The sequence below is a fragment of the Dendrobates tinctorius genome, unplaced genomic scaffold (genome assembly GCF_039654945.1).
Source record: "Dendrobates tinctorius isolate UK_male_01 unplaced genomic scaffold, ASM3965494v1 ptg000005l, whole genome shotgun sequence".
Classification (NCBI taxonomy): domain Eukaryota; kingdom Metazoa; phylum Chordata; class Amphibia; order Anura; family Dendrobatidae; genus Dendrobates; species Dendrobates tinctorius.
The window spans coordinates 26,627,336-26,639,655 of record NW_027361673.1 but is presented as its reverse complement, the minus strand read 5'-3'; the positions used below and the strand labels follow the sequence as shown (position 1 = coordinate 26,639,655).

General features: G+C 44.7%; 1 protein-coding gene across 2 annotated transcripts in view; it reads left to right on the top strand.

Annotated features, from left to right (window-relative positions):
• Window positions 1-1,778: 1,778 nt before the first annotated feature.
• The window catches only part of TOPAZ1 (testis and ovary specific TOPAZ 1), a 314,453-nt gene continuing 303,911 nt past the window's right edge, over window positions 1,779-12,320 (top strand). Inside the window, exon 1 of one of the 2 annotated variants that reach the window (XM_073568908.1) lies at window positions 1,779-3,129. In XM_073568908.1, the coding sequence (XP_073425009.1) occupies window positions 2,157-3,129 (973 nt within the window). In that variant the 5' untranslated portion in view covers window positions 1,779-2,156. The remainder of the gene's footprint in view (window positions 3,130-12,320) is intronic. The other variant, XM_073568899.1, reaches the window with a different exon arrangement.

The window sequence follows — 12,320 nt, the reverse complement described above, 5'->3', positions numbered from 1 at the left end:
GGTCAGTTTTACATCTGTATGTATTAGGGGTCAGTTTTACATCTGTATGTATTAGGGGGTCAGTTTTACATCTGTAGCTATTGGGGGTCAGTTTTACATCTGTAGCTTTCAGGGGGTCAGTATTAGGCCTGTAGCTATTGGGGGTCAGTTTTAGGGCTGTAGTCAGTTAGGGGGTCAGTTTTACATCTGTATGTATTAGGGGTCAGTTTTATATCTGTAGCTATTGGGGGTCAGTTTTACATCTGTATGTATTAGGGGGTCAGTTTTATATCTGTAGCTTTCAGGGGGTCAGTTTTACATCTGTAGCTATTAGGGGGTCAATTTTATATCTGTAGCTATTAGGGGGTCAGTATTAGGCCTGTAGCTATTGGGGGTCAGTTTTACATCTGTATGTATTAGGGGGTCAGTTTTATATCTGTAGCTTTCAGGGGGTCAGTATTAGGCCTGTAGCTATTGGGGGTCAGTTTTACATCTGTATGTATTAGGGGGTCAGTTTTACATCTGTATGTATTAGGGGGTCAGTTTTACATCTGTAGCTTTCAGGTGGTCAGTATTAGGCCTGTAGCTATTGGGGGTCAGTATTAGGGCTGTAGTCAGTTAGGGGGTCAGTTTTACATCTGTATGTATTAGGGGTCAGTTTTACATCTGTATGTATTAGGGGGTCAGTTTTACATCTGTAGCTTTCAGGGGGTGAGTATTAGGCCTGTAGCTATTGGGGGTCAGTTTTAGGGCTGTAGTCAGTTAGGGGGTCAGTTTTACATCTGTATGTATTAGGGGGTCAGTTTTATATCTGTATGTATTAGGGGGTCAGTTTTATATCTGTAGCTTTCAGGGGGTCAGTTTTACATCTGTAGCTATTAGGGGGTCAATTTTATATCTGTAGCTATTAGGGGGTCAGTATTAGGCCTGTAGCTATTGGGGGTCAGTATTAGGGCTGTAGTCAGTTAGGGGGTCAGTTTTACATCTGTATGTATTAGGGGGTCAGTTTTACATCTGTATGTATTAGGGGGTCAGTTTTATATCTGTAGTTTCAGGGGGTCAGTATTAGGCCTGTAGCTATTGGGGGTCAGTTTTACATCTGTATGTTTTAGGGGGTCAGTTTTATATCTGTATGTATTAGGGGGTCAGTTTTATATCTGTAGCTTTCAGGGGGTCAGTATTAGGCCTGTAGCTATTGGGGGTCAGTTTTACATCTGTATGTATTAGGGGGTCAGTTTTACATCTGTATGTATTAGGGGGTCAGTTTTACATCTGTAGCTTTCAGGTGGTCAGTATTAGGCCTGTAGCTATTGGGGGTCAGTTTTAGGGCTGTAGTCAGTTAGGGGGTCAGTTTTACATCTGTATGTATTAGGGGGTCAGTTTTATATCTGTAGCTATTGGGGGTCAGTTTTACATCTGTATGTATTAGGGGGTCAGTTTTATATCTGTAGCTATTGGGGGTCAGTTTTACATCTGTATGTATTAGGGGGGTCAGTTTTACATCTGTATGTATTAGGGGGTCAGATTTATATCTGTAGCTTTCAGGGGGTCAGTATTAGGCCTGTAGCTATTGGGGCTCCGTTTTAGGACTGTAGTTATTCCGGGAATCTATATGTGGACCAAGACCATACGCACAGCAGTAATCTCACTCCCCAGCCCAGGTCGCTGTCTCCCCACCACCGGCACAGTGGCCCCTCTCTCCCATGAGGCCCCCACAGCTGTACATGGATGGAGCACCCGCTTATTCCGCGCCTCCAATTATGCCGTTGTCCGCGCCCTATCTCCAGCACAGGATGTGACTCGTCCATCACACAAATTCAGTCCCCCGCTGGGCGGCAGAACCGGCGTTACTTCCGGCCTCATGTGGGCGTTACCTGTCTCTATCCTTTCCCCCGAAGTAACACGGCGGTAGCAGTAGCGGAGCTGCCCAGGAGGAGAGCGAAGGCCCCGGCGGGTGTGAGGTGTCTGGCCGCAGGGTATCAGGCAGTGACGCGGAGAAGGCGCCCAGGCTGCGGCCTACTCCTCCCGCCAGACCCTGGTGGTATTGGCCCTGGTTTCATGGTGTATGGGCGGGTATGAAGGCACACGTCGCGTGCTCCAGGCTGGTACCCCACAGGATGGCAGCCTAATTTTTTTTTCCCTAGACACTTTTTTTTCTTTTGGATTTTTTTCTCTAAATGATTGAGCTACGCCCCAGAAAACTAGTCCGGCTCCAGTTATCAGTAAGTGGGCCTGACAGGGCTGTAGGTGATGCCCCTGAGGAGGGTGGTGGTGCCGGACCAGCAGCAGAGTCCTGCCCGCAGGTGCCAGGAGCAGTAAGTAGTGGCAGTGCCCTGGTGAAGAAGGGTAGGAAGCCAAAAATTAGGACCCCTGTCCAATGCAAGAGGGAGAGTGGAGAAACTCCACTGGAGTGTGAGGTGGGCGCACCCCCGGTGACCAGCCCGAGTCAGGACCAGGGACCAGTAAAAAAGAGAAGGTGGAGGCCAAAACCATTGAAAGAGCCTGGTTGTGCGCAGCCATCATGCGTCAGTGAGGCTCCGTGCCCTCAAAAGAAAAGGGAGAGAAAGCCAAAGGCTAGTCAGCAAAGCATATGGGACATCCCGAAATCAGGGCAGGGTACTGCGGTGCCAAGGGAAACAGGTCATGGCACCTCTGGCCGGGTGCCTGATGGAGGTGTTGGTCCGAAGGATGCTAGCACCCAAAATAGCGAGCAGGTTAAAAAGAGGGGAAGGCAACCGAAGATCCAACCCGTTGTTACATGTGAACAGTTGGAGACTGGCGATACGTCACATGGTGGAAAATGCCCTGATATGGATAGCGGGTCAAAGGAGCAAGACCAGGTCTCTGTGTGTAGTGGTGGAGGTCCACCTGAGAGAAAGAAAGGAGGGAAGAATTTGGGATCAGGTAATGGGGTAAAGAATCAAGCTCCTCAGGTAGATGTGAAAGGTTTTAGTTGTCCAGAAAAAACTAAAGTTCCCACTGCTCGTATCAGACTGCAGCGCTGTTTACTGAGCCAGGTGTCAAAGAAAACAGGGGTACCCCCAGGAGACCTCAAGGGTGATGAGAAGAACCAGCTTCCTGAACCTCAACCTGAAGAAAAGAAATCCTGCGCAGAGCTGACCATCCCCGAGACCAAGCCCACCAATCCTAGTAAGGAAATGTATTCGTAAAAGCTGCTGATTAAGATGTTCTTATATTAGTCTTTACTCAGATGGGCAGAATATACCTGCAAAAAAACCCTCTAAATGCAGCTATTTAAAAAAAAAAAAAAAAAAAAAGCCCACGCATGTTTTCATATCTATGAAAAAAAAAAAAAATTAGTTTTACTTGTCAGTACAATTGTATAGAATACTAGATGGTGGCCCGATTCTAATGCATCGGGTATTCTAGAATATGTATGTAGTTTATTTATGAAGTTTTAATGATAATGCAATAATGCACCCCCCAATCCTGGTATGCATGGTCCCCTCACCCCCCAATCCTGATATGCATGGTCCCCTCATCCCCCAATCCTGGAATGCATGGTCCTCTCACCCCCCCCATTGCTGGTATGCATGGTCACCCTCACCCCCCCCCATTGCTGGTATGCATGGTCACCCTTATACCCCTTTCCTGGTATGCATGGTCACCCTTATCCCCCTTTCCTGGTATGCATGGTCACCCTCACCCCCCCCCCCCCCCCCCCATTGCTGGTATGCATGGTCACCCTCACCCCCCTTTCCTGGTATGCGTGGTCTCTGTTTAAAAAAAAAAAAAAAAAAAAGTTATATACTCACCTTCCGACAGCCTCCGATCTTCTTTCCACGCGCCCGGCCTCGCGGTCCCAGTAATGCATTGCGTGAAACACCGCTGATGACGTCGCACTCTCGCGAGAGTGACGTCATCTCCGGTCTAAGGCACAAGGCGTTACTGGGACCGCGAGGCCGGCCGCGTGGAAAGAAGATCGGAGGCCGTCTGAAGGTGAGAATAACTTTTTTTAATTTTAATTCTCTTTTTTACATTTCAAGTCCTGCCGCCCCATTGAGCGCTGCGCCCAACTGCACCCGCTGCGACCAATCAGCGGCAGGCGCAGCTTACCCTTACAAACAGCTGCGCCTGTCGCTGATTGGTGGCGGCCTCGACCAATCAGCGACCCGCGATTTCGGTTACAGACAGATATGATAAGGCGTGTGTGTGTATAATATATATATATATGACACATTTTGGTAAATAACTGCCAGTCCCATAAATTAACAATTCAGTAACATCTTTGAACTCCACATGTTGTTTTTTTATTCTACATTTTTTTATAGGAGGACTTCAGGGATTTGGTGTTAGGTGAGTATAATGTTTTATTTTTTTTACTTTGAGCACAGGCACCTGCTGACGAGAGACTACTTCTCCCATCAGTGGCCCCTGCTATCACTGTTATCAGTGAGAGCAGACACAGCCAGATGGTAGAAGTCTCTCATCGGCCGGTGCCTGCTGACCTGTGGTATGCTTTTTACCGCGGGTCACCGCATCTCTGCGGGGTAACGCCAACATCTGATAGCGGTAACTATCTACCGGCGGTAACGTTATCGCCAATTACATTAGCTATGCTGGTCATTCAAGTCTGGCCCAAATGGGTTCTGGGCATCTGAACTGGCATCAAAGTGGGCAAATGTGCAATTTTCACAGACTTTAACCCCTTACCTACAATTGACGTAATATTCCATCCATGTGACCCTGGACCTAATTACCATGGACGGAATATTACGTCACCGCGATCAGCGGCGCCCACGTGGTGAGCGCCGCTGATCGCGGCCGAGTGTCAGCTAATTATCATAGCTGACACCCGACACAAGGTGTCAGGGGCGGTCACGGACCGCCCCTGACACGTTAACCCCTTGTACACCGCGATCAAACACGATCGCGGTGTACCGGGGGTTAAAGGGAAGCATCGGCAGGGAGGGGGCTCCCTCCGTGCTTCCCTGAGCCCCCCACGGCAGCGCAATGTGCAGCGCTGCTGCGGGGGGCTCCTTTCCTGCGGGTCCCCGGATCCAATATGGCGACGGGGACCTCCGAGGGCCTGCAGGAACCTGGCTTCCTCAGTGCTTGCAAAGCGCAGGCATGAGGAAGCCTGTGCAGTGCCTGTGACAGATCGCTGATCTGTCACAGTGATCTGTGATGTGACAGATCAGCGATCTGTCACAGGACAGTTATGTCCCCCTTGGGACATTGTAATAAAGTAAAAAAAAAAAAAAAAATATTCCCCAATAAATTCATTTTTTGGAAATAAAAAAAAACCAATAAAAGTACACATATTTGGTATCGCCGCGTCCGTAAAGTGATGCAAAAATAATTATTTTTTATATAAAATTGTTTTCATTGCATAAAAGCGCCAAAACATAAAAAAAACGACCTAAATGAGGTATCGCTGTAACCGTACTGACCCGAAGAATAAAACCGCCTTATAAATTTTACCGCACCCGGAATGGCGTAAACGCACCACCCAAAAGAAATTCATGAAACGCTGGTTTTTGTTAATTCTGCGTCCCAAAAAACAAAATAAAAAGCGATCAAAAAATGTCACATGCCCGAACATGATACCAATAAAAGCGCAACTCGTCCCGCAAAAAATAAGACCTCACATGACTCGGTGGGTCAAAATATGGAAAAATTATAGCACTCAAAATGTGGTGATGCAAAAACTATTTTTACAATAAAAAGCGTCTTTTAGCGTGCGACAGCCGCCAAACATAAAAACCGCCATAAATAGTAAATCAAACCCCCCGTTATCACCCCCTTAGTTAGGGAAAAATAATAAAGTTAAAAAAATGTATTTATTTATTTCCATTTTCCCATTAGGGTTAGGGCTAGGGTTGGAGTTAGAATTGCGGGTTTCCACTATTTGCGCACATCAGGTGCTCTTGAAATGCAACATGGCGTCTTATCTCAATTCCAGCCAATTCTGCATTGAAAAAGTCAAATGGTGGTCCTTCCCTTCCAAGCTCTGCCATGCACCCAAACAGTGTTTTACCCCCTCATATGGGGTATCAGTCTACTCAGGACAACTTTTAAAACAACTTTTGGGGTCCTATTTCTCCTGTTGCCCTTAGGAAAATAAAAATTTGGGGGCAAAAATATCATTTTTGTGGAAAAAAAATATTTTTTTATTTTCACGCCTGGGCGTTATAAACTTCTGTGAAGCACTTGGTGGTTCAAAGTTCTCACCACACATCTAGATAAGTTCTTTGGGGGGTCTAGTTTCCAAAATGGTGTCATTTGTTGGGGGTTTCCACTGTTTTGGTACATCAGGGGCTTTCCAAACGCGACATGGTGTCCGATCTCAATTCCAGCCAAAAAAGTCAAATGGCGCTGCTTCACTTCCGAGCTCTGCCATGTGCCCAAATAGTCATTTACACCCACATATGGGGTATCAGCGTACTCAGGACAAATTGCACAATAACTTTTAGGGTCCTGTTACCCTTGGGAAAATAAAAATTGGGGGTGAAAAGATCATTTTGTGGAAAAAATATGATTTTTTAATTGTACCGCTGTACATTATAAACTTCTGTGAAGCCCTTGTGGGTTCAAAGTTCTCACCACATATCTAGATAAGTTCCTTAGGGGGTCTAGTTTCAAAAATGGGGTCATTTGTGGGGGGTTTCCACTGTTTAGGTCAGGGCTGTGGAGTCGGAGTCGGTGCTCATTTTGGTGGAGTCGGAGTCGGAGTTGGAGTCGGTATAAAATGGACCGACTCCGACTCCTAAAATATATAATAAATTGGGTACAGTAATTCAATGCAGGATGTGCTGAATATTTTTTCATAGGAGTTTGGGAAAGTTATGAAATGTCCTATAAATAGCTGTTATATTCCTGATCTAAGGCTACATTCACACACAGCGTTTTTCCTGTGTTTTTTGAGGATACGTTTTTCAGCTGCAAAAGCTGATCATCTTTTTAAAAAACTGCATCACCTGAAAGGTTTTTGAGCTCATAGATAATGTTTTCAATAGCAAAAGCAGATTAGAAATCTGCTCTATCTATCCATTTATCCATATCTGTCTATCCATATCGTATCTGTACCAAAAAGAATGAAAACCGGGTAGTACACCAATATATATTCTGTTCTATCTAAATATCTTGATTATTGGATCATAAAAATGATTAAATGTCTGATGTTCACATTGTACTACAATACATTTTTCATTTAAATATAAGCAATATGTGTGGGAGTCGGAGTCGGAGTTGGAGTCGAAGTCGGTGTAAGGGAAATTGAGGAGTCGGAGTCGCAGGTTTGGCTTACCGACTCCACAGCCCTGGTTTAGGTACATCAGGGGCTCTCCAATCGCGACATGGCGTCCGATCAGAATTCCAGCCAATTTTGCATTGTAAAAGTCAAACGGCGCTCCTTCCCTTCCGAGCTCTGCCATGCGCCCAAACAGTGGTTCCCCCCCCACATATCAGGTATCAGCGTGCTCAGGACAAATTGCACAATAATTTTTTCAGTCCAATTTCTCCTGTTACACTTGGTAAAATAAAAAAAAATTGAACCTGAAGTACTTTTTCTGTGAAAAAAAGTTAAATGTTAATTTTTTTTAAATATTCAAAAAATTCCTGTGAAGCACCTGAAGGGTTAATAAACTCCTTGAATGTGGTTTTGAGCACCTTAAGGGGTGCAGTTTTTAGAATGGTGTCACTTTTGGGTATTTTCTGTCATATAGACCCTTCAAAGTGACTTCAAATGTGATGTGGTCCGTAAAAATAAAATGGTGGTGCAAAAATGAGAGAGCGCTGGTCAACTTTTAACCCTTATATCTTACTAACAAATAAATAAAAATTTTGGTTCCAAAATTGTGCTGATGTAAAGTAAATATGTGGGAAATGTTAGTTATCAAGTTTTTTGTGTGCCGTATCTCTGTGATTTAACCCCTTCCTGACATCCGACGTACTATCCCGTCCACGGTACCCGGGCCCGTATGACCGTGGACGGGATAGTACGTCTACCGCGATCAGCGGCGCCCACGTGGTGAGCGCCGCTGATCGCGGCCGGGTGTCAGCTGATTATCACAGCTGACACCCGGCACTATGTGTCAGGGGTGGTCACGGACCGCCCCCGACACGTTAACCCCTTGCACACCGCGATCAAACATGATCGCGGTGTACCGGGAGTTAAAGGGAAGCATCGGGAGGGAGGGGGCTCCCTCCGTGCTTCCCTGAGCCCCCCACGGCAGCGCAAAGTGCAGCGCTGCTGCGGGGGGCTCCTATCCTCCAGGCCCCCGAATCCAAGATGGCGACGGGGGCCTTCGGGGACCTGAGGAAGCTGGCTTCCTCAGTGCCTGCAAAGCGCAGGCAAGAGGAAGTCTGTTTCAATGCCTGTGACAGATTGCTGATCTGTCACAGTGATCTGTGATGTGACAGATCAGCGATCTGTCACAGGACAGTGATGTCCCACCTGGGACTATGTAATAAAGTAAAAAAAAAATTAAAAAAAAAATGTAAAAATAAATTTAAAAAAATCGCCAAATAAATTAGAAAAAAAAAAAAAATATTCCCCCAATAAATCCATTTTTTGGAAATAATAAAAAAAAAAACAATAAAAGTACACATATTAGGTATCGCCGCGTCCGTAATGACCAGCCCTATAAAACTGTCCCATTAGTTAACCCTTTAAGCGAACCCCTTAAAAAATAAAAATAAAAAACGAAGCAAAAAATAATGATTTATCATACCGCCAAACAAAAAGTGTAATAACGCGCGATCAAAAAGACGCATATAAATATCCATGGTACCGCTGAAAACGTCATCTTGTCCCGCAAAAAACGAGCCACAATACAGCATCATCAGCGAAAAAATAAAAAAGTTATAGCTCACAGAATAAAGCGATGCAAAAATAATTATTTTTTATATAAAATAGTTTTCATTGCATAAAACCGACAAAAACAAAAAAACGACCTAAATGAGGTATCGCTGTAACCGTACTGACCCGAAGAATAAAACCGCTTTATCAATTTTACCGCACGCGGAACGGTGTAAACGCACCCCCCCAAAAGAAATTCATGAAACGCTGGTTTTTGTTCATTCTGCGTCCCAAAAATAGGAATAAAAAGCGATCAAAAAATGTCACGTGCCCGAAAATGGTACCAATAAAAACGTCAACTCGTCCCGCAAAAAATAAGACCTCACATGACTCAGTGGGTCAAAATACGGAAAAATTATAGCTCTCAATATGTGGTGATGCAAAAACTATTTTACAATAAAAAGCGTCTTTTAGCGTCTGACAGCCGCCAAACATAAAAACCGCCATAAATAGTAGGTCAAACCCCCCGTTATCACCCCCTTAGTTAGGGAAAAATAATAAAACTAAAAAAAAAGTATTTATCTCCATTTTCCCGTTAGGGTAAGGCTGTGTGCACACGCTGCGGATTAGGTGCGGATTCACCCGCGCAGATTTTGTAAAATCCGCAGGTGAAACCGCAGGTCAAAAGACCTGCGGTTTTACCTGCGGATTGCTCTGCGGTTTTGTCCTGCGGTTTTTCATCTCCTCAATAGAGGAGATGGCAAACCGCAGGAGAATCCGCAGAAAGAATTGACATGTCAATTCTTTCTGCGGATTGAAAACCGCAGATAATCCGCGCGGAAAATTCCGCACCGTCTGCACTGCGGTTTTTGATTCCCATAGGGAATCATGGTACTGTACACCGCAGCAAAAACTGCTGATGGTCCGCAGCGGCCAAAACTGCTGCGGAACCGCAGCAAAATCCGCAGCGTGTGCACACAGCCTTAGGGTTAGGGCTAGGGTTAGGGCTAGGGCTCAGATTAGGGTTAGGGGTGTGTTGGGGTTAGGGTTGGAGTTATAATTGGGAGTTTCCACTGTTTAGGCACATCAGGGGCTCTCCAAATGCAACATGGCGTCTGATCTCAATTCCAGCCAATTCTGAGTTGAAAAAGTCAAATGGTGCTCCTTCCCTTCCAAGCTCTGCCATGCGCCCAAACAGTGTTTTACCCCCACATGTAGGGTATCGGCCTACTCAGGACAAATTGCAAAACAATTTTTGGGTCCAATTTCTCCTGTTACCCTTAGGAAAATAAAAAATTGGGGGCAAAAATATCATTTTTGTGGAAAAAAAATGATTTTTTTATTTTCACGTCCGAGTGTTATAAACTTCTGTGAAACACTTGGGGGTTCAAAGTGCTCACCACACATCTAGATAAGTTCCGTGGGGGGTCTAGTGTCCAAAATGGGGTCACATGTGGGGAGTTTCAATAGTTTAGGTACATCAGGGGCTCTCCAAACGCACATGACACCCGCAGACCATTCCATCAAAGTCTGCATTCCAAAACGTCACTGCTTCCCTTCCGAGCCCAGACGTGTGTCCATACAGTAGTTTTCTCCCACATATGGGGTGTCAGCGTACTCAGGCCAAATTGGAAAACAACTTTTGGGGTCCAATTTCTCCTGTTACCCTTGGGAAAATGAAAAAATTGGGGACTAATTGATCATGTTTCTGGAAAAAATACGATTTTTTTATTTTCATGCCCTGGCATTATAAACTTCAGTGAAGCCCTTGGGGGTTCAAAGTGCTCACCTCACATCTAGATAAGTTCCTTAGTGGGTCTAGTTTTCAAAATGGGGTCATTTGTGGGGGGTTTCCACTGTTTAGGTACATTAGGGGCTCTCCAAAGGCAACATGACACCCGCAGACCATTCCATCAAAGTCTGCATTCCAAAACGTCACTACTTCCATTCCGAGCCCCGACGTGTGCCCATACAGTAGTTTTCTCCCACATATGGGGTATCAGCATACTCAGGACAAATTGGACAACAACTTTTGGGGTCCAATTTCTCCTGGTACCCTTGGGAAAATAAAAAAATGGTGACTAAAAGATCATGTTTGTGGAAAAAATACGAATTTTTTATTTTCACGCCCGGGCGTTATAAACTTCTGTGAAGCACTGGGGGGTTCAAAGTGCTCACCACACATCTAGATAAGTTCCTTGGGGGGTCTAGTTTCCAAAATGGTGTCATTTGTGGGGGGTTTCCACTGTTTTGGTACATCAGGGGTTTTCCAAACGCGACATGGTGTCCGATCTCAATTCCAGCCAAAAACGTCAAATGGCGCTGCTTCCCTTCCGAGCTCTGCCATTCGCCCAAATAGTGGTTTACCCCCACATGTGGGGTATCAGCGTACTCAGGACAAATTGCACAATAACTTTTAGGGTCCTGTTACCCTTGGAAAAATAAGAATTGAGGGTGAAAAGATCATTTTTGTGGAAAAAATATGATTTTTTAATTGTATGGCTTTATGTTATAAACTTCTGTGAAGCCCATGGGGGTTCAAAGTTCTCACCACACATCTAGATAAGTTCCTTAGGGGGTCTAGTTTCCAAAATGGTGTCATTTGTGGGGGGTTTCCACTGTTTTGGTACATCAGGGGTTTTCCAAACGCGACATGGTGTCCGATCTCAATTCCAGCCAAAAACGTCAAATGGCGCTGCTTCCCTTCCGAGCTCTGCCATGCGCCCAAATAGTGGTTTACCCCCACATGTGGGGTATCAGCGTACTCAGGACAAATTGCACAATAACTTTTAGGGTCCTGTTACCCTTGGAAAAATAAGAATTGAGGGTGAAAAGATCATTTTTGTGGAAAAAATATGATTTTTTAATTGTATGGCTTTATGTTATAAACTTCTGTGAAGCCCATGGGGGTTCAAAGTTCTCACCACACATCTAGATAAGTTCCTTAGGGGGTCTAGTTTCCAAAATGGGGTCACTTGTAGGGGGTTTCCACTGTTTAGGTACATCAGGGACTCTCCAAACGTGACATGGCGTCCAATCTGAATTCCAGCCAATTTTGCATTGAAAAAGTCAAACGGCGCTCCTTCCATTCTGAGCTCTGCCATGCGCCGAAACAGTCGTTCCCCCCCCACATATCAGGTATCAGCGTACTCAGGACAAATTGCACAATAACTTTTGCAGTCAAATTTCTCCTGTTACCCTTGGTAAAATAAAAAAAATTGAACCTGAATTATTTTTTTTATGAAAAAAAGTTAGTTGTTCATTTTTTTTAAATATTCAAAAAAATTCCTGTGACGCACCTAAAGGGTTAATAAACTTCTTGAATGTGGTTTTGAGCACCTTAAGGGGTGCAGTTTTTAGAATGGTGTCACTTTTGGGTATTTTCTATCATATAGACCCCTCAAAGTGGCTTCAAATGTGATGTGGTCCTAAAAATAAAATGGTGTTGTAAAAATGAGAAATTGCTGGTCAACTTTTAACCCTTATAACTTCCTAACAAAAAAAAATTTTGGTTCCAAAATTGTGCTGATGTAAAGTAAACATGTGGGAAATGTTACTTATCAAGTTTTTTGTGTGC